Source organism: Juglans regia, chromosome 10 (assembly GCF_001411555.2).
Source record: "Juglans regia cultivar Chandler chromosome 10, Walnut 2.0, whole genome shotgun sequence".
Classification (NCBI taxonomy): domain Eukaryota; kingdom Viridiplantae; phylum Streptophyta; class Magnoliopsida; order Fagales; family Juglandaceae; genus Juglans; species Juglans regia.
The window spans coordinates 793,383-814,007 of NC_049910.1; the positions used below are offsets into that span (position 1 = coordinate 793,383).

Here is a 20,625-nt window from a genome sequence, read left to right on the forward strand (position 1 = left end):
TATCCTGACATTCCAGTGTACTCACTAGAATTTTAAGTTGGAAAGGCTTTTATAACACACCTCGGGCCTGCTTAACAAAATATTTCAGGATTTCATTTAAATCAACTGTTTCTCTGATCTATTGATCTTGGGGCTAAGGTAAAACTTCGGATCCCTGAAAAACCTAGAAATTATTTCTGCCTTGTCAGCTGAAAGGTCTGTGTTTTCCAGAATGTACGCCTTCGATGCCTTGGCAATTGCTTCAACCGAGCCAATTGCTTGATTAAGCTGAAGAGAAAATTCTGAATATAAAAAAATGTTTTAAACGCCTCAAAGATCACATCATGACCAAATCAAAGCCATGTGAAAGAAATGAGCAGAAAGGTGGGCTTTAGTTTCTAAAACCCCGGTGAAAAATCTGGAACCATTAGGTTAGAAAAGGTCTGTATTGAAAATGACTCGATAAAAACTCGAGTGCCAGTGCTTATGATAAGCAATTAGCAAGAATGTGTAATTAGAGGTTTAAATCTTGCCTACCCTCACCCACCTGGCAACAATATAGACTACTAGTGGTGAAATTGCAAGTACGAGGGTATGAAATTGACAGGATTGAGCAGGCTCAGTTTCAATATATTGGTTAGTGGGTTAAATTACCGCATTTGCATCATGATTGTCAAGGCCTGGTATGGATGTGACCACTTTCAGAAATAAGTCCATCCGCTGCACAGAATGTTTCTTCTTTGCAAACAATACAAGTGAATGCACATGTTAGGCGCATCTTGAAAAACAATGATTTCAAACAATATTGTTTAATATTCATACTTAATTTTAAGCACAAAATTGAAGCAAGAGAACAGTTCTAATAAACTGACCTCAACTTTTAATCTTGTTACGGCATCCTGTCGTTTGCATACTGCAATTTTCATGTTTATTCAAGTGAATTACTTGGAAGAGTCCTTTGAAGTGAACCTCAGAGAATAAACACTTCTTCTTCTTCTTCTTCTTCTTTTTTTTTTTTTTTTTTTTTTTTTTGTGGAAAAACTCATGAAACTTTAAGAGAATAAGCACTTACCCCCACGGGAGTGAGCTATCTTGACAATCTTCTCAAAGCCCATCTCTAGGTCTTGTACTGGCACAAAGGTTGGCTTACCAAGCTCCATCCCATATCTTTCAGAGCGCCAGACAATCCCAAGTTCTTCAAAATCAGTTACATGCTCGAAAAATAATTAGGATGCAAAGTTTCACATGACTCACTTGAAGTAAGAGCGAGCAAACAAATCATTTTGTTCCTTGGTTGGGAGGATGATAACAACATAGAGATTTGCAAATTGCCCCTTCAGTTTCTGAACTCTGTAGAGAACCGATCAGATTAAGCATTATGCTAAGTTAGAAGGTCAAAAAGGACAGCAGCCTGGTTACCTGCTGAACATTAGTGAAAGGTATTTGGAATCCAAGTTCGTGAGAAATATGAATGCCACGGAAACGCCTCCACAATTGAAAATAAAGTCCTACCGATAAAACCACCCAATTGAGTGAGAAGCCTATTATACAAAGAAGACAAGCAAATCAATTCATATATACCGGGGCAATTGGAACGAAGTTAAGACGGATAGAGTTAGCACTGAGGAAGGAAGAGATAAAATCGATAAAAGATGGGTGTTGTTCATCTCTCCATGCGGTTCTCATCATACACACTCCACCACCTGCATAAAGAAAACGTGATCACACATTACAACTGCAGAAGGACATGTAAGTGAATGCTGCCTCAATTGTTTAACGCACAGTGATTGGCTTCAAATCCACAGAGCCTCCACTAGTACGTACAACTCTAGATGAAATTCACTCTAATGATACTTTAATGGCGAGGACAATAAGCTTTAGAGATTTACCTAACTCCACCTTGGAGCTAGAAGTCAGTGAACAACTAGCATGAGGTGAATATCATGATCTTGAACACGGACGAAATTAAGTAAAAAATAAAAACTGAACACGGAGGAGTTGAAGTTTCTCCAACTCAGCTAAAATTGTAAGATTCAAATTATAGTATAAGATACTATAATCAGGTGATCACTAGGTAATCAGGTGGAAAACGATAATAACATTTCTGGCAAAAGGTCATTGGTGAGGGATTTTGAGCCATGGAATCTAATGAACCTGGATTCCCGAGAGTCGAGGGAAATGAAACCGAATTCGCCAATTAGAATGGAATGAAGCAAAACGAAAATACAAGTAACAACTGTGAGGGAAACGGACCTGAATTTGTAAGAGTTGAGTGATTTTGAGCCGTCGAATCTTTATAGGTTGCTTCCAAATTCGCCATTGGTGAAGCTGATGAGAAGTTTCAAGTGAGAGAGATGGAGCCGGGGTCTGGCAGATTTTGAGTGAAGCGGGAAAATATGTATCGCTGTCTTCGGGCTTTGAATTCGGTTATATTAACGGTTTGAGATGAAAATTTAAATTTAAATAAAATATTATTAAAATATAATTTTTTTAGAATTTAGAAAAGTTGAGTTGTTTTTTATATTTTATTTGAAATTTTAAAAAATTGTAATGGTAAGATCGTTTGTGAAAATAAACTAGGTCTGAATTGAATTAAAATAGAATTTTCTAAATCAAATTATGTAATATAAATCTACATTATTTTCAAAATAAAAATTTTCTTTTAGAAATATATACACTCACTTAGAGCATCCTCATTGGCTTGGCCAAATGAGGAGGTTGGCTAAAATTTATATAATTGATGTCAAAAAATTCCACATTGAATTGGACAAATCTAAAATAATTTAGACTTTTGTTACAGTGGTTGACCAAATATGGAGAATCACAATTGATTCACCAAACATTAAAATACTAATTTCTCACTCCAAATAAATATTAAAATATTAGTTTCTCACTCTAAATAAAAATACTATTTGGTTTGTAATTAATAAATTTAGATAGAATTTTAAATGTGTTTAATCAAATATTTTTTATTATTAGCATTAAATGACTTTTGAAAATATGATTTTTTTAATATTAATTTAATTAGAATATAATTATTATTAACATTTACTTGGTAGAGATACAAAATGTGATAAAAATAAATTAAATAAAAAAACTATTAAATTAATAATATTTTATTATTATATAGAGAGTGAATGGATAATAATCTAATGTGGGGGTTGAATTTAAATGGAATAGGCAAATGTAAAAAAGTGTGATATTGACTAAATTTTGAAGATGAATTTAGTCAAGCCAATAAGAATGCTCTAATAGGGCCGGGCCCGCCCCAATCCGCCTCTCTACATATAAAAAATTAAATTTTATATATTTATTAAATAAATATATTCTATATAAATATATACAATTTATTGAAAGCAGGACTAGTTTGGATTCCAAATCTATCTCAACTTATCATTACAATTTTTTCAAATTCTAACATAAAATATAATAAACAATTTAATTTTTTCAAATATCAAAATAATAATAATATTTTAACAATATTTTATCATCTCAACTCAACTCAACTTAATTAAATTAAACTCAGTTCAACATCCAGACGTAGCCTTAAAGTAGACCAACCTTTATATACAATATTTACTGGATTGTCTTAGCCTCTTAAACTAACTTTTATATAAGAGGTCAAGACAATACAATAATCATATTTAAGTAATGTGAGACTTAATTACAAAATAGAATTCTAATGAATTTAAATTTTTTTTTTGTATTTATAAATTTTAATTATATTATAATTTGAATCTAAAAAATAATTTTTAGATCTAATGAGTCGTGTGGTTTGGGCGGGGTTAGTTTCGATCCCACCCCCGACACCGAGGTAGAGGACAGGGTTGATAACCCATACCCTACATGGTGCGGGACGGGGTGCGAAGAAGGGTTCACCCCACCCGGCAACATGCGGATATCGCCCCTACATTTAAATAAAGTATTTATTATTAATTTAAATATAGTATTTGTATGTATTTGATTTTTTGTTTAAAGACAAGGAATACTTGGTGAAAAAGGGCGGACTGAAAAAGCCCATTGAACGTCAAGCTCAGATAGAAAAGAGAAGAAAGAGCACTTCCTGAGGTTATAATTTATATCTTTCCATTGGTACCGTGACTGTGAGAGAGCAGGGAACCTCCTGACGATAATAATAGATTCCAAAATTTCCATGGCAGACTCCTCAAAGCGGCTCTCGAAGCGCCTTCTTTTCGACCGTCGTTACGGCTGGATGTAAATCTCTCTGTCCCTCTGTCTCTATACAATATTACATATATGTATATTTATGTAATTTAGATTATAACATAACATGATGAATTTTCACTTTGCAGAATTGATGAATGGAAAGACCCATCAGAAGAAGCTCTATCCGGAGGCCGGGGAATGTGAGTTTTTATTCTTTAGTCATCTTTTCGTTCATAACAATCCCTTTGGTTACTGAGAAAACAAAGGAAAATGGAAAAGGAAACGGGATAAATTTTTCGAATTTTAAGCTTTATATAGTTTGATTTCTGAAAGAAAAAAAAAATCCTCGACTAAGCCTAATAGTTTTATTGGGGCGTAGTGAACTGGGGATTTCCACTTCTTCTCACTTTTATGCAATTTCTCAGCAACCAAACGGAGAAGAATATGTTTGCTCATTTTTTTTCTTTCTTCCTTTCTTTTTCTCCATCCCTTGAAGGTTTTGCGTAGTGCCTCTGACAAAAGCTTTGACGAGGACGATTTCTCAGTCGGTATGGTGATTTTCCTATTATTTTTTTACATTCTTATCCACTTTCCCCAATTTCCTATATTCTTATTTTTATTCATTGTTGTATTTGATTGTGAACTTGATGTGATGTACTTTTTCCAATTATGAGTGGAGTTTTAAGCATTGCATATGTTGAAAGCTTAATGATTCAGTTGCTTTTGCAAACGTGAGCTTCTATATTTCTGATTTGATTTGTACTCAAATCTGCTTCTATAGCATTGTATTAAATGTGTGAATGCTGTGTTTCTATTCAATTACTACATGTAATTCAGCATTTAGGTTATGATTTTAATGAAATCAATAAGAGTGAAAATTCATATTAGCAGCAATCATAGTCGTTCTTTGTCTCCCCATCAGAAAATGGAGTGGTGCATATTCTATTTTCATATTGTCTAGACAACATTCGTATTTGCTAGCTATTGGAGGGTGAAGTTTCCTTCTCTGAAAGACATTCATTGGGACACCTCTTCCACTCATCCATTCCCTATCCTTCTATTATTTATTTATTCCATGTAGATATCTTATTGATCAAAGAAAAAGGACAGATATTTGAGAATAGAAGATGTCCTAAAGTAGGAAGCAGCATGAATAGAAGCAGCAAAAATTTTAAACCTCGTGAAGAAGACCTGAAGTATTTTGAAATAGATTTCCCCTAGCAGCTCTTAAGTCTCTCCTTTTTGTTGACATATCAGCAAGAGGCCAAAGATTTTTGATAGTAGAGGCCAAAGATTTTGGTTTTATCAGTTTTACTTGTGAAAAAATGAAATAACATGAAATTGCATATGAGTGCAGTTTTGAGTATGACAAGAGCTAGAAGGGCGGAATCTCGCAGAAGTTAGGAGACTGAAAATTAGAAAATATGAAAAAACTAACTAGGAATGTTGCCATTATAGTATAAAAATATAAGACATGTGCAAAATATATGATGTTTGTACTGGCATCTGCTTTACCTTAATTAAATTCATCTATAACATATCATCCATGTTTCAGAATCATAGTTGCTATTTAACTGGGGCCATATCATATTCTAACTGCATAACTCTAATCAAGATGTAGTCGCAATTGTTCAAATCCTGGTAGAGGACTCTCATCACCTTTTCTGGAGCTGCTCGCTGAAGGATAACTTTTGAACGTGTACTAACAAGGTCATAGAACTAACTTTTTTGTAATTCAGTGTTATACCGTTGCACTTTGTTAGTATTGGTTTTCACTTGTTTTTAACTTATAAATAACTACCAGTAGCTTATAATATCCCCTCCCCCCTAACGTTCCAGTGTTATTTGCCTTGCTCCCCTTTCCCCCTTTTCCCCCTTTCATGGGACATGTAGAATCTCGAATTCGTTCGTTATAAGGAACAAAGCATATGTTACAGCCAAAGGTGGTTAATGCAGTAAGAAGTCATACAATGCATATCGTGGATATAAGATCCGATGGTTCTTTGATGCGGCAAAAGAATAAACTTTTCAGTTTACTCATGTTTCCTCCTGTTTTCTCACAGATTAGTCTTGCAGCGAGCTCTGCGGTGAAAGCTCTTGAGAGGACAGAGCAGATATTGCCTCACGTAGTGCAAGATGGTCTAAATGATCATCTTCACAAGTTCACGTCTTCTTTGCAGAATCTGGAACTCAACTCTTTCTTCCTAAAAGGAAATTTGCAATCACATGCTACCGGTTGCTCTTCCGATCCAGATACGGAAAGCAGTGAATCACAAAAGGGTTGAAGGAATTAAATTTGACCATCCCCTTTCACATTCATATCTATCCTTCCTTACTTTAGGCCTATGTAGATGGACTTTGAGGTTCCTGCAAATGAATTTTACAGCAAATTAGACGACCTCCTCAATGATGATTATGATTGCAATGAATTATTTACTGTTTTGAACCGATCTATGTACTTGGAATATGAAATATGAAGCTTCTTTAAGAAAATGATTGTCGAAGTATCGAGTACCATATCTATCTTCTGCTAAATGACCTTCAGAAGTCAAATATGTAGAATTGCTGCTGAGCAGTCTAGCCGCTTTGTGAAACATTTCTGTTCATTGTGGCTAGCTTTTGATGTGCTTGTGTGAAATTCAAATGGCCGGTTCTTTTGGATTGAGTATTTTATTTCATCTCATTACATTATTACAATTTTTTAAAATTTTTACACAAAATATAAAAAAAAATTTAATTTTTTTAAATCTCAATTTAATTTTTTTAAATTTTAAACTAATAATAATATTAAAAAATAATATTTTATTTTATTTTTAATTTTCATCTAAAACTATCTCCTCTCATTATTGCCCTAATTGTTTACGGGTGGCTGGACCGTAGCCGGGGGGGTCTCTCTCGTGTTTTGACTTTTGATACTTGCATATGCACAATCGGGTTCTTCTGACCAGGATAGGCGCGCGCCTGCGTTTTATGCATTTATCTCAACACCATACGGTTCTTATGACCAGGCTATCATGAACAGTCAAACATTCGCTTCTCAATATAAACCCAACTTCAAGATCTTCTAAACTTTGGAAATGGCATATTTACAGAGCCATTATTGAGCGTTGAATTTTTCAGTTTTGCCCCATTTTGTATTACGGTTCCCCGTGCTGCTAAACGCTGCCAAAACCATGAAAATCCAATGCATTCCACAGTAATTGAAACTCGACAGAAGTCGGAAGTTCTGGTTGCGCACCCTCCAAATCTAAACCAACCAAACGAGGTAAAAACAAGAAGACATTTATGATCATGGCACTGCTTCATCAACTCCCAGTACAAAGAGAAAGCCTTTATACCGCACCCATCTCTCTCCTTGGAATGCGCACCCTCCTCACTCTCAGGCCACCACCACCGCCATGCCTCTTCAGCCTCTATCCTCCTCCTCCTGCTTCTTCTTATAATTCTTCGTCATTCCTCTCCAGCTTCAGACCCGACAAGCGCTTTCACTTCCTCGCTCCGTGCTATGCTTTGAAACAGACCAAGAGGCAGAGGAGTGGTACTGCTCCCCGCACTGCCCCACAGAGCATCAGGTGGTTCTTTAGCAATTCAAATAGCGAAGAGGAAGGCGGTGGCGGTGATAAGCGAGGAAGAGATGACGAGGAGGGTGAGTTGGAATTGGAGGATGACACTGCTTTTAAGGGTACCCTTTTGGCTGGTGTATTGCTGGTGGGATTGGTTGGCGGGTTTGCCACTGCTGGTTATGTCTATAAGGACCAGATCAATGCGTTCTTGAGTCGGTTCTCGACTTTTATCGAAGGTAGTTCCGTGAGAAACCTTTACCTTTTTTAGGTTTACTGTTAATTTAGGTTGGATTTTGTTCGTTTCTGTTCGAGTCATGGGTATCTGTTTCTCTGGATCTTGCCAAGATCCTCCTTTGAGGTTTTGTGAGTCTGGTGTGGATTCTGCTGATTGGATAGAAATTCTTTGCCTTGCTCAGGCTTATGTGAAAATTGGGACGAATTTTGTTGTGTTTTTATACGTACGTATTTTATTAGAATATGGATTTTGTTGTAGGTGGTTTTGTCAAAATTCAAGACCTATTTGAGGACGCTAGTAGGTCAAAGCAGTATCTAATCCCGCTGATCATGATAGCTACCTCCTTATTATGTATGGAAGTGCAGTCTATCGAGATTGTTGGCATGCATGAAGTTCAGAATTTCAAAGGATCCATATCTATGGGGATCGCTTGAATGTGTCCGTCTACATGTGCCTTCATCTGTATCCCCCCTTCCCTAGATAGGTAGAGTACATAGAAAGAGACAGAAAGAGGATTAAAACTGGGAGCCTGCACACGTTATTGCTTTCCCTTGCCAATACAGTATGGCTCAAAGGACACCTCCTTCTTCTATAAGAATTTATTTGAAAAGTGAGGTCGTGAGTTGAAGACCATTTGGTGTATGCGCAAATTATCTAGCAGGAAAAAGAAAAAAGAAAAGGAAAAGGAAAAGGAATTTTGCTTTCCCTTGAAAAGTTGCCCTTGGGGGTGCATTAAGACTGAAACTTATCCTACTGAAAATATCTCTGCATGCTTTTAGACTGAATTTTGCTTTCCATTGAAGACCCGCTCTCGCCTGATTGTATGCTTTTCCTCCAATTTTCCTTTAAGTGGTGAGACACTTGATTTCAGACTAGTACTGCTGATGCTTCCCATTACCAGCTATATTCACCTGATCATCATGTTCCATGTATCTTCTTCCTTGATAATATTGCATAATGCAATCTAATTTGGAGTTCATGTAGTCATACAATGTGTAAATTGGGTATAATTTTCCATGAATGGTGTTTGTTTTGTTTTATTGTTTCCAACATATCTCAAAACGAAGATGTTTGCTTTATATCGATATAAATAGATCTTCTCTACGAATTGGAGCTACCCTCTTCTGCACACGATGCCATTGAACTCCTAAACTGTGTTTTTTTCTCAGCATTTTCAGCTAGTATCTGGGAAGGAATCTAACTATTTGCTCATCTTTATAAAAGAATGCGCTTCTTTTTTAAATCTTATGAAGTTCTTTTGCTGAACAGGTTATGGCCCAGCTGGATATGCTTTATTTGTAGCGGCTTATGCAGGATTGGAAGTATGCAATTGAAACTCTTTCTTGAGTATAATACCCAATACTGTCACCAGACATAGATTTGATACTATATGGATACGGTGATATGATAATTCTTGAAAAACAAGGATTTTCTAATTGATGGACACATTGTACATGTATTCAAAGGATTTACATTAACACTGTAACAATGTCCAACAATTTCCATTGCCGCACACACACACACCTGTTATCTTCTAAAACTGACTTTGAATGTTTTATGTTCCTAGATACTTGCGATTCCAGCTATTCCTTTGACCATGTCCGCTGGTCTTCTTTTTGGCTCTCTTATTGGCACTATCCTTGTCTCTATCAGTGGCACAGTGAGTTAGTTTCTTTTGTAAGTTGCAAAAAAAACAAAAAAAGAAGAAAAAAGATAACCATGTCTACAATAAATTTTTCGTAATATCTTGAACTTGTTTCAGGTGGCAGCAAGTGTGGCATTTTTAATTGCTAGATATTTTGCTCGTGACCGCATTCTTAAACTTGTTGAAGGAAATAAAAAATTTCTAGCAATTGACAAAGCAATTGGGGAAAATGGCTTCAGAGTCGTTACCCTCCTTCGTTTGAGCCCTTTACTTCCATTTTCATTGGGGAATTATTTATACGGATTAACATCTGTGAAGTTTGTACCATATGTGTTGGGAAGGTCTGCCTCTTTTTGACCCAATTATAATGCTTCTGACTACCTTTTTTTTTGGAGTGGGGTGGGGGTTGCTCTAAATGTTGTCACTGGATTTTGTCATGACTTAATTTGAATGCCATGCTAATGGACATATGAATTCCTCAATGATTTCACTTTAGAACCTAGAAATAATTTCTCCTCTAGCTTGAAATCTGCAGAGATCTTATTTTTCCAATTTTTGCTAGCAAGTAAAGATTTAAAATGTCACTGTTTATGCATGGGCTAGCTGATTATTGTTTGCTGAATCATGCCTCCAGTTGTCAATTTAGTTGTCACTTCTTTTTCTATCAAGTAATAATTAGTACATATGGGGTGATGTTTGAGTTTATCTATTTATTAAACCCTGCCTATTAAATTAGAATGAGCTTCATACTTGTGAGATTGTGATTCTGTCATAATGTTGAAATTAGGTTTGTGACATAGCCAAAACTGTTTTTTGATAAGTAACCTAGTCAGGACTCAGAACTGGAGGGATTTTGCACTATAGAAAGAAATCTATTGACTTGCTAGTTACTTCCTGCTAAAGAGGCATAAATTTCTAAATAATGGAAAACGTGAAATCTTGGAAGATCTGCAGTGAAGAGAAAAGAGAGAAATAATAAGGATATCAAATAAAAAGCTAACATTTTAATGGCATTCAGGAACTTGCTGTCAGAAAACATAATGAGTTATGATGTTATAAGTTTCATATGAGTTTGTAGAGCCCTTGTCATCTTCTGCTTTCTGATAAAAATTTGAACAATAATTTTTGTGCAGTTGGTTGGGGATGCTTCCAGGAACATGGGCTTATGTGAGTGCTGGTGCACTTGGTCGAGCCATTATTGTGAGATTTTAGCTGGTTTTTCCTCCTTTTGAAATTCAGATATTTATTTATCCTACTTGTAGGAATATTGTGTATAATGTATCCTAATTAAAAATTATAATAATAAAAACAAGCAAGCACACAATATTGATGCGATGGGCCAAACATCTCTTAGATGATAGATAATTGAATGAAAATTATAGGCTGAAGACTTAATTTTACTCCAACATAAAGGTTATTTTTTGTCTCGTATACTGTTCACTGTACAAATAGAGTTAAAATATATAGATTACGCTACTTAATCTGATCGTCTGCCTTCTCATTTTTTGGGTGATGTTTCAGCAAGAAGAATCTGGTGTGAGTTTACCCGGAAGAAATGGTCAGATATTAACACTTGGGCTGGGACTATTGGCCACAGCACTGGCTGCTGCTTATGTGGCACGGCTTGCCAAGGTAATTAATTTCCCCATCGGATGGTGTTTTCTATTTAACGAGCACCATGTTTGTGGTTTGCTCCCGAAAAAAAAAAAAAAAAAAAAATTGTTTGTGGTTCTAGTTCTGATTGCTCATTGCCAACTGGGTTAATATCAGTGAAGAATCTAATCAAGTTTATTAACAAACAAATTGGCAAATTCCATGCCTGTCTAATTATTAGTGAATTTTTGACTACTCAAGTCTCCATGCTAGTGAACCTCCTTATCTAACGGCTAATATTCTTGTTTTCATGACCTGTTAATTGAGCAGTCCCAACACCTAATTCTTATTGAACCTATGTTTGGGGGATATCTGGTGTTACATACCTTCTTCATGTTGCTGACCCTGAAAAGTGGGAAGTGAGACATGTTTTGGTTGAATTAATGTGGTGTTATAATTTTCTCTACAACTGTGATGTCTAAATGGGGTGGGAGAAATAAAATGAGTTTCCTTAATAGTGTGATATTTTGATTCCAAAATAAAATGAATTTCTGTGGTACTTAAAAATCAGTTTTCCACCATGCTGACTCGTTCCATGTTTGTGCTTATAATGCAGGATGCTGTGAAAGACACTGAGTAGACGCAAATATTGCAATTAGACATTAACAACTTAAATTGGAGTATTAACCGTTGATGCATCATTCGTGCAAATGGTAGTAGGTTAATCAAATCGAACCGGAACCTTCGATTTTTTCAAGTGTATGGCCTATGATATGCTACATAAAATAAGCAAGTCTAATAATGCCTTATTATGTTTCTCCACCATTTCATTTTTTCTCATTCTCTTTTGCGTTGGATTTAATTTGCACTTGTTTCATTTGAAAGATTGAACATTTGTGAGAAAACCGAGCACGGCTTGCCTCAAATTTAAGCTATGCATATTTGATCTTTGGAGATACGATATAAAACCCAGCCTGCTGAAAGAAAATCTTTTAGAAAATAGAAGTGTTACGGTTATAAAATTATATTATAAAAATAAACTCACAAATTGACGTGGTTTTATATGATATGTTAGATATATTTTATAATAAAATTAATTTTATAATCTAACATATCATATCATCTCACGTAAGTTTGTGAAATTATTTTTATAAAATTTTTTTATGATTAAAATATTTCTTTTTAGAAAATTCTCCCTCTCAACAATAATGCTGAGAGAAAAACAGTTACGGGAAATTTAAGGGAATGGGTTACGAGGAACTCAACTAGAAATGCAGGCCCGCCATGACTCTTCTTGCGAAATCGGATGTAAAGCTTGCCATGGCTTTTGCATGAACGTATAGGTAAAACCCCTTCAATGTCTGCCGAGAGACCAACGGTTAGGTTCGTACAGTTCTCCAGGCCTTTTGCTGGTTTTCATACTTTAAACAAACATATTTCTTTAATTTTTATTTGGAATATTAATTTTTTTAGGCTGGAGGGGTTCCGCTCAGGATATAGTAAATTACATTTATTCCACGAGAATTCTTTTGATCTCAATGTATGCATAAACAAGAGCACAATCGAACTTTTTTCAAATTTTGTTAAAAGAGATCACTACGACCGAACTAACATAATTTTGTATAATTCGTTAACTCTACTTTATATAAAAATAATTTTATAATTTAACGTATCATATTAAATCATGTCATTTATGAGTTTATTTTTATGATATCTTTAACTAAAATATATATTCCGGTTCGAAACAGATATCTTAAGAATTGAATGATTTTTCTTTTTAAATCAATCTTAAAAATAGAAAAGGAAGTCTACTCAAAAAGATTCTAAAGCCCAATCTCTAGGCTTATATTCTTTTTTATAATTTAATGTATCATATTAAATCATATCATTTTGTGAGTTTATTTTTATGATATTTCTAAATAAAATATATCTATGTTAGAAACTGACATTTTAAAATTGAATGATTTTTTTTTTTTTTGTTGTTTTTAAATCAAGTTTGAAAATAGAAAAGGAAGAGAAAGGATCCAAAAGCCCAACCTCCAGGCCCATATCCCTCTTTACAAAAGCCTTGAACCTCTCCACCCTCAGCCACTAACCACACCCTCTCTCTGCTCGTCATCTCAGTGATCTCACTACCACGAACTACAGAACCCCGGTTCTCGATTTGGTGATAGTTCGGAGCTTCCGTGAACTCTATGGCCGAGGAAGAGGTTGTAGCAGCTGAGGTGAGCCCCGCTGCGCCGTCGGATCACAAGCGCAAGCTCGAGGACTCGGAGCCCCAAGCCCCTGAACCCACCAAGCCGAGCGCCGACCACGTAACCGATCTGAATGCGGACCCTGATGATGATTCACCGGCCGAAGAAGTTGACGTCTCAGACCCCTTAGATGGACCCGAGGTGAAGCGAGCCCGCGTCGATGACAAACCCGATGACTCAGGTATCTTCAAAGGAACTTGTTTTATTTTCAAACTAGGGTTTCTTGTGCCTATATAAATGAGCGTATATGTGTTTGTGTACACACGCACGTATACATTTGTGTGTCCGCCATCCGATGAAAGGATAATAAAAATGGGAAATTGAAGCCTCTGAATATTCAGTTGGGTGGAAGCGAAAGAATTCATTCTTTCCTAAAGTTTTGTAAGTTACTTTTCTTGACGAAACAAACGGGGTCTATAGGTGTTTGTTTTCATGGCCACTGACTCACTGCGTTTAATTTGGTGAGAAATTATTTTTGGTGAAAAGCGAAAACCAGATTTGTATTGGAAAAAACGCCTGTTATGTCCATGGACATCTTTTGATGAAAGTTGAGCGTAACTTCTGAGCTCTTCAGAACTAGCTACAGAGGGGGAAAAGGTCGTCCTTTTTTTGGTTTCATGGGTATGATTGCGGGGTGAAGGAGTTTGATTCAGAAGGGAATGAAAATTTGTATATAGCATTTTTCTGTCATTGTAGACTGTTCATAGATTTGGTGCCGCACTTGATGATAACTTGTAGAATTTATCCTGGTTGTGTGCCTCAGATAGATTGAAACGCTTTTATTCTGTATTAGTGAAAGAAAATGTGTCGTAATGCAACATACTTGCTTTTTATACACATGCTTCCATGTTTTAATTAGTAATCTGTATTTTTTTCCACTTTTGCTGTTACAGCTAATGAAAATGGGCACCAAGAAAAAGAAGAGAAAGATGATGGGCCCATTGGAGAGAACAATGAACAACTTACTGTGGAGGGTTTCCAGTTAGGAGAGGCTCAAACTCCCACGGAAGAAGTTCTGCAGACAGTGACCGACGGCAATGAAGGATCCTCGGTGGAAAATCCTGGGACAGGTGACATTCAACAGCCATCTGTTGAGGATTCTTTGATAGAGACTGCTCAGGAACCAACTAAAGAGGAAAATCAGCAGCCCTCTACAGAGTTTTCATCTAAAGAGGAAAATCAGCAACCCTACACTGAAGTTTCTCAGCAAGAAGATGTTTCTCAAACTATGACGCGGAAAATGGAGGTGCCTAACAATAAGGTGGGTTGACTAATTTCTTTTAGCTCTGTTGTTGTGGCTTAAGTCCCTGAAGATGAGATACCTGATGGAGGTTGGCTGGGTGGGAAAAGATAGAGCTGCCATTCATCGACATGTCTTGAAGATGAGATGACCACTTTAGGAAACTGGTTACATCTTACTGTGTGTTGCCAAATCAAAACGAGCAAGCAACTGCACAAGGTTGAAAAAGGAGGACTCCCCTATCCTAAGCTGCCCATGCATTTTTGCTTGCCCATTTCTAGGAGCTTTATCAAAATTAGGAGTCATTATTGTATTTCACCTTTTATAAAGTCGAATGGGTTTCTGACACATATATTTGCATAAATTCTGTGCAGGTTGGCGTTCTTATTGGCAAGGCTGGGGATACCATTCGCTACTTACAGTACAATTCAGGAGCAAAGATTCAAATCACAAGGGATGCTGATGCTGAGCCTTATTCTGCAACAAGGCCTGTGGAAATAATAGGAAGCTTGGAGAATATAAATAAGGCCGAGAAGCTTATAAATGCTGTCATTGCAGAGGTTTCATTCTGACTGAACCTAGCTTTACTTTCTGATCACTACACTGCTTATGACAACGTGCATTCCTGACAAATATGAAACTGCTTGTCTGGTTTTTGCTTCACTTTGATGAAATTTTTCTGCAGGCTGATGCCGGGGGCTCTCCTTCCCTTATAGCCAAGGGTCTCACTACAGCACAGGCTGCTGCAGCTTCTGAACAAATCCAGATACAAGTTCCAAATGAGAAGGTTAATAGTTTCTTTGTATTTTGCTGACCAATATTTATCAATGATTTGAACTATGATTTACGTATATAAACTTTTTTGATCCAGGTTGGTTTAATAATAGGCAAGGGTGGGGAGACCATTAAAGGTCTGCAGACCAGGACAGGAGCTCGCATCCAGGTAGTTGACATCTTACCCCTTGCCTTGAGGTCGTGGATTTTTTTTTTCTTTGTTTAGTTATAATGTTACATCATGTGTGCTTACTTTCTCTTTTTTCTCCCCTTTAGTTGATACCGCAACACCTTCCAGAAGAAGATGAATCTAAAGAAAGGACTGTACGAGTGACTGGTGACAAGAAGCAAATTGAAATGGCCAGAGAGTTGATAAAAGAAGTCATGAATCAGGTTTGTTTTCCACCTAATGCTTTTTTCTATGATGAAAAATGTAGCTAAATTCTTGAATGATTTATTTAGTATATGTTTGCAATGGTTTTATTTTAATAGTCTTTTACCAAAAGCTCTTGTCATGTTGACAACTTTGCATGCACCGAGGGAGGAGTATGCTTGTAAATGCCTGTTAATCAGTATTATAATCTATCTATTGTAAGACTACTCACAAGACTGTCTAGTGTAGCCAGGATTACTCGACCTTCTATACTGAAGGGTTCCATATGTTAGATCTGTGCAGTTTTAGATATAAAATAGGTTAGATGTTAGCCAGAGACGTATGAATTGGATGGAAATCTTTTTTGAGAATAATTCTACACATTAAATTCGAGTTCTGTGACTGCTCTGGTTTATTTGTATTATTTTTAAGCAGTTGGAGATTGGTAGAATTGAACGAGTATGCTTAATATGTTGCTGTTATTATTATCTTTTCACTGAGTAGGATTATATTGATATTCCCATTATACTTGTTGATGTCTTGATTGAGTTAGTGTGGAACTGTTCTTCTTCCTGGACTGGTTGAGCAGCATTTTGGCATCATCTCATCTGGAAAAGCAGCATATAGTCTGGTCATGACATGATTATATATCCAAACAACTGAATTTGTATGTCCGATTATTAAGTTAGAAATGTGTGATTTTTTTGATATGGGAGTGTGAGAGTGGCCACTGTTCATAAGAGTATGTGATATTGATGAATGATCCATTCCAAGGTCACTTGAATGCTGTTAGGAAGATCATATATTCAATCCAAGATGTCGGTTGCCATGATTTATTTATCTTGAAGGTGCCGATTTCGAATTGGTTCGCTTTAAAAATGCAGATTTCGCTATTGCCTTTTCCATGGGGTCAGCATTGCTTTCTTCTTGTGGCAATAGACAACCATTCTTCACTCTCATCCACGAAAGAGAGGTATCAGGGCTTTAAATCTCGCGATTGCTGGATTTTAATAGTTGGTAAGATTGCTTTGAGACTTGAAAGTTAAAAGAAAATCATAATGTTGTAAAACTACTTTATATTAACCTTAGTGCTCATTAGTGCCACCCATGTTATGTGATTGAGATGTGTTGGAAGAAAGTGTAATGTTTGGTGAAGCCATAATATTTAGATCCGTGGGGATTACTTCAAAAATTGTGTCCAATTCTATGTATGAAGAATGCCACCATACATGTCATCTGATGTATATTAAGGTCTAGCATAGAACCTATAGCATGGCTACTTGAGATCTAGGCGAGACTGTTTGATTGCGTTATGCAATCTAGCATATAACATGCCATGCCACCCTCGATGGTCTAAGCTCTTATGCAATGTTGAAGCATGTAGCATGTAGCATGGGACATATGATTGTTTTTTAGTCATTATGCAGGTGTCTAAAGCATTTGTATCGATAAACTGGGAATTTAAAACATGCGTCAAATGCAACTGGCTTTCTTTCATGATTAACATTTTAATGACTGTTCTGTATTAGTTCCATCATTTTAGGTCATTTGAATGACTAGCAGTTCCCCTGAATGATTTGATGCATAGTTATGACGGGTGAGGTGTACCCAAGGTTAACTCCCCAGAGGTGGTTCCAAAGGGCCCTACCTAGGTGTGGTTCCATGCCATTAAAAGATATATATTATTTCCTATACGTATTTATCAGGATATTATGGAAGCGAATCATGAAATGATACTTCTTTTTTTCAATTTTTGTTGTAGAACAACTTGAAGTATGTAACATAAAGAAGTCTTTCATTTGCATCAATTAAAAGCATCATAGGGCACCTAAAACCTGGGAAGTCTAATTGGATATCTTGACTGACCATGCACTTGAATGCATTTAGGTATAGTACATATGACTTTCTTTTTTGTGAAACCTACTTTCTTTTTTCTTATAAACTTGACATTCACATCCCAATGAACCATTGCCATGGTATCGTCCTCAGTCACTCTTCAGATGAAGGTAAATATATTTGCACTTCTATTTTATCATATACATCTATGCTTGACTACTGGATTTATAACTTCCTCTTAATTAAAAATGGCTTGAATTGAATAAAAAAGGAGATCAAAAGAAGAAAAAGAATGAAATGCTTAAAGAATTTGAAATTTTGAGGTCATTATCATGGGATTTGTTTAGAAGCATGATACGTGGGCTATACCAAATTACATGGTTTAATAAATTTCTTTTTACCTATAAAAAAAATTAGAAGCATGATGGTCCGTTTAGCACCAAGCTGAGTGATGGCTATTGTTGTATGCACGTTTGCATATTTGAAGAAATGGAGCATGGTTTTGCTTTTCTAAGTATGGGTCCAGAACCAGCTAGTTTGGTGCTTGAAACATAGTCTCAAATTCCTCTAGATGAATTGGTGTTGAACAATCTAAAATGTGTTGTGTTCTTTCATGATTTGTACTTTCTACTGTATCTCTTAAGTTTTTTCTTTCTACTATCATTGACATTGTTGTGCCCGTTATTCTTCCTGTTTTCATAAAACCTAAACTGCTATTATAGTATCATTACAAGTACGATCTCTCTCTTCACTTTGTTGTGATCTCAGCTTTATTTTTTTCTCCTGATTTTGCCAACACTTTTTCCTTATATTTGTTCTTCACATTAGATCAAAATGATGCCCTGTAGCGTCTCAAAAGATTTGAACTGGATTTGTGGTTTACCAAGCTCCAGTAGCAATTTCTGGTCCTCTCTACATTACTAATGTTTTTAATTTAATTGTGAATGGATCTGCTTCTGCTTATAACTTATTTTTTCTATGTGCAATTGCTTGGAGTAGCCTGTGAGGCCTTCATCTTTCTCCGGGGGTTTTAACCAGCAGGCCTATCGACCCCGTGGATCTGCTGGTCCGACTCAGTGGGGTCCTCGCCCTTCAGCATATGATTATCAGCATCGTGGATCATATCCACCTCATAATTCACATTATCCACCTCCAGCATATGGGAATTATCCTCAACAAATGGGTCCAAGAGGTGGCTATGTTGCCGGTTGGGAGCAAAGGCATCCTAGCATGCGGGGTCCACCCCCACATAATGGCGGTTACGATTACTATGGTGGACCAGGAGGGCATTTATCTGATGTCCCAGTCTCTGCCCAACTTTCAACTTCCATTCCTTCGCATGCTGGCCCTTCTGCTGCTGCTATGGGTTCAGTTCCGTCCCATGCAAATTATAACTATGGACAGCCACAGGGTCCAGATTATGGACATTCTGGGCATGGATACGATGATCCAAGATATGAAAATCATGCTCCAACACAGCATCCCTATGGAGGACATGGAAGTTCTCAGCCAGTTTACCCACAGGTAGGCACTCAACTAGGTTATGCTGCACAACAGCAGTATGGTAAACCACAATCATATGGCGTGCAATCACAGGGACCTACTCCCCAGCCGTATGGTCCTCCCAGGGCTGCTCAAACAGGGGACATGCCTTATCAAGGTTCTGCTCCTGCCCAATTATATGGATCAAATGCACCCCCTCAACAGCCTTATCCTTATGCATCCAGCGCTCAGGTGCAGCAAACATATCCTCCATATGGTTCCACACCAGCTGCTGATGGGTATAGTCAGCTGCCACAGGCATCTGGACCTGTTTATCCACAGCAGGGAGTGCAGCAAGGTTATGGTCAGCCTGCTGCACAGCAAGTACCAGGCTATGCACAAGTGGCTCCTGGTGGGGTTTATGGATCATATGCACCCTCGCAACAAGGTTACCCTGAACAGCCAGCTGCTAACAATGCAGCTTATGGTTACCAAGGGCCTCAAGATCCTGCTGCATACAGTGGTGGTCCTTCAGCAGCGTATGGTGGGCAGCCTGGCTATACTCAATCAGCACCGACTCAACCAAGTTATGATCAGTCTATCCCACAATCAGGTGGTTATGGAGTTGTACCATCAAGTGCTCCAGCGTCAGCAGCTTATGGGAAAACTTTGTCACCCCAGCCCGGTTATGCTCAGTATGACTCAACGCAAACATATGGTGCACCCCGCTGATCAAGGTAGTGTTTCATTGAGTTTGGATGCCACATATTGTATTAGATCTCGAAGTATTAGTTTGTTCATTTAGAGGCCTTTCTGACTGTTGATGGAACTTTGGGCACTGTTTTTCTGATGTAATCGTAATATTTGCTTGAACTGTGAACTTAACGAAGAATTGTTAGAATCTCGTGATTTGGCATTTTGTATGGTATCCAAGAAAATATGGAGTTGCAGCAACTGGGACCAGCATTGTTAATTTTTTTTTTTTTTGGTAATATGTAAAGGTCCCTCTACAGGAACCGACGGTTTCGACCGAAGAAATGCACCGTTTCCCCTTAATCATTTTCCCAATAAAAAATGAGAGAGTCAGAGAGATCCTCTCCCTGTGCTGCCTGCCACCCACTAGCCCACTAGGAGGGGAGACCCAACCCTCGAGCTGGCAGCAGTGTGGTTTGCGTGCCAACCGGTTGGCCGAGGGGAACAATGTCCATTACAAGATGGCCGTGAGTCTCATCAGAAGGGATCAAGCCATGATCTACCACACACGACCACCTAGCCAGACGATTCCCTCCTTGTGGGCGGGCAATATTCACTCGTGGGAGGGGGAACTCATTTAATTTTTTTTTTTTTTTTAAAAATGCTACCCATATTGTCCCCAATGGGGGGTAATGTCCCATACTCTACCCCTACGACGGAGACATACTCCACCCCACGATGTTCATTCTTCTCAGTAGTTAGCCAAACCTATAGTGAAACATGTGGAGAC

General features: G+C 37.2%; 4 protein-coding genes across 5 annotated transcripts; 3 read left to right on the plus strand and 1 right to left on the minus strand.

The window, feature by feature from the left end:
* Positions 1-96: 96 nt before the first annotated feature.
* On the minus strand, positions 97-2,299 carry LOC108998832 (protein PARTING DANCERS homolog). The gene is made up of 8 exons (XM_018975540.2): positions 2,233-2,299; positions 1,561-1,682; positions 1,399-1,487; positions 1,234-1,329; positions 1,052-1,146; positions 852-892; positions 634-717; positions 97-267 (listed from the first exon to the last, which is right to left on the minus strand). The coding sequence occupies exons 1-8, from the start codon at positions 2,297-2,299 to the stop codon at positions 97-99; spliced, it is 765 nt and encodes a 254-aa protein (XP_018831085.1).
* A 1,714-nt stretch (positions 2,300-4,013) lies between these two features.
* Positions 4,014-6,639, plus strand: LOC108998785. Its single transcript, XM_035694852.1, has 4 exons — positions 4,014-4,194; positions 4,293-4,346; positions 4,643-4,694; positions 6,210-6,639. Exons 1-4 carry the CDS (start codon positions 4,133-4,135, stop codon positions 6,429-6,431), a joined length of 390 nt encoding a protein of 129 aa, XP_035550745.1. The 5' UTR covers positions 4,014-4,132; the 3' UTR covers positions 6,432-6,639.
* A 444-nt stretch (positions 6,640-7,083) lies between these two features.
* Positions 7,084-12,007, plus strand: LOC108998905 (TVP38/TMEM64 family membrane protein slr0305-like). Its single transcript, XM_018975665.2, has 7 exons — positions 7,084-7,945; positions 9,214-9,266; positions 9,512-9,604; positions 9,707-9,930; positions 10,723-10,789; positions 11,111-11,221; positions 11,799-12,007. Exons 1-7 carry the CDS (start codon positions 7,432-7,434, stop codon positions 11,820-11,822), a joined length of 1,086 nt encoding a protein of 361 aa, XP_018831210.1. The 5' UTR covers positions 7,084-7,431; the 3' UTR covers positions 11,823-12,007.
* A 1,256-nt stretch (positions 12,008-13,263) lies between these two features.
* Positions 13,264-20,096, plus strand: LOC108998848 (far upstream element-binding protein 2-like). 2 transcript variants are annotated; one of them, XM_018975577.2, is made up of 7 exons: positions 13,264-13,618; positions 14,331-14,698; positions 15,052-15,237; positions 15,363-15,464; positions 15,549-15,623; positions 15,728-15,844; positions 18,660-20,096. In XM_018975577.2, the coding sequence occupies exons 1-7, from the start codon at positions 13,378-13,380 to the stop codon at positions 19,872-19,874; spliced, it is 2,304 nt and encodes a 767-aa protein (XP_018831122.2). In that variant the 5' UTR covers positions 13,264-13,377; the 3' UTR covers positions 19,875-20,096. The 2 variants fall into 2 exon arrangements, with proteins under 2 accessions (XP_018831122.2, XP_018831123.2); XM_018975578.2 differs by having other exon boundaries at positions 15,549-15,620.
* The last annotated feature ends 529 nt before the right edge of the window (positions 20,097-20,625 follow it).

What these genes read in the sequence shown, in the direction of transcription:
- LOC108998848 (XM_018975577.2), top strand. Translation starts at nt 13,378, where the DNA reads ATGGCCGAGGAAGAGGTTGTAGCAGCTGAGGTGAGCCCCGCTGCGCCG. An exon ending in TGACAAACCCGATGACTCAG is followed by an intron (nt 13,619 to 14,330) that starts GTATCTTCAAAG and finishes TTGCTGTTACAG; the next exon opens with CTAATGAAAATGGGCACCAA. An exon ending in CAGGAGCTCGCATCCAGGTA is followed by an intron (nt 15,624 to 15,727) that starts GTTGACATCTTA and finishes TCTCCCCTTTAG; the next exon opens with TTGATACCGCAACACCTTCC.
- LOC108998905 (XM_018975665.2), top strand. Translation starts at nt 7,432, where the DNA reads ATGATCATGGCACTGCTTCATCAACTCCCAGTACAAAGAGAAAGCCTT. An exon ending in GTTCTCGACTTTTATCGAAG is followed by an intron (nt 7,946 to 9,213) that starts GTAGTTCCGTGA and finishes TTTGCTGAACAG; the next exon opens with GTTATGGCCCAGCTGGATAT. An exon ending in CACTTGGTCGAGCCATTATT is followed by an intron (nt 10,790 to 11,110) that starts GTGAGATTTTAG and finishes GTGATGTTTCAG; the next exon opens with CAAGAAGAATCTGGTGTGAG.
- LOC108998832 (XM_018975540.2), bottom strand. Translation starts at nt 2,299, where the DNA reads ATGGCGAATTTGGAAGCAACCTATAAAGATTCGACGGCTCAAAATCAC. An exon ending in CTCAACTCTTACAAATTCAG is followed by an intron (nt 1,683 to 2,232) that starts GTCCGTTTCCCT and finishes TTCTTTATGCAG; the next exon opens with GTGGTGGAGTGTGTATGATG. An exon ending in ACAATCATGATGCAAATGCG is followed by an intron (nt 268 to 633) that starts GTAATTTAACCC and finishes TTTTCTCTTCAG; the next exon opens with CTTAATCAAGCAATTGGCTC.
- LOC108998785 (XM_035694852.1), top strand. Translation starts at nt 4,133, where the DNA reads ATGGCAGACTCCTCAAAGCGGCTCTCGAAGCGCCTTCTTTTCGACCGT. An exon ending in CTATCCGGAGGCCGGGGAAT is followed by an intron (nt 4,347 to 4,642) that starts GTGAGTTTTTAT and finishes CATCCCTTGAAG; the next exon opens with GTTTTGCGTAGTGCCTCTGA. An exon ending in CGAGGACGATTTCTCAGTCG is followed by an intron (nt 4,695 to 6,209) that starts GTATGGTGATTT and finishes GTTTTCTCACAG; the next exon opens with ATTAGTCTTGCAGCGAGCTC.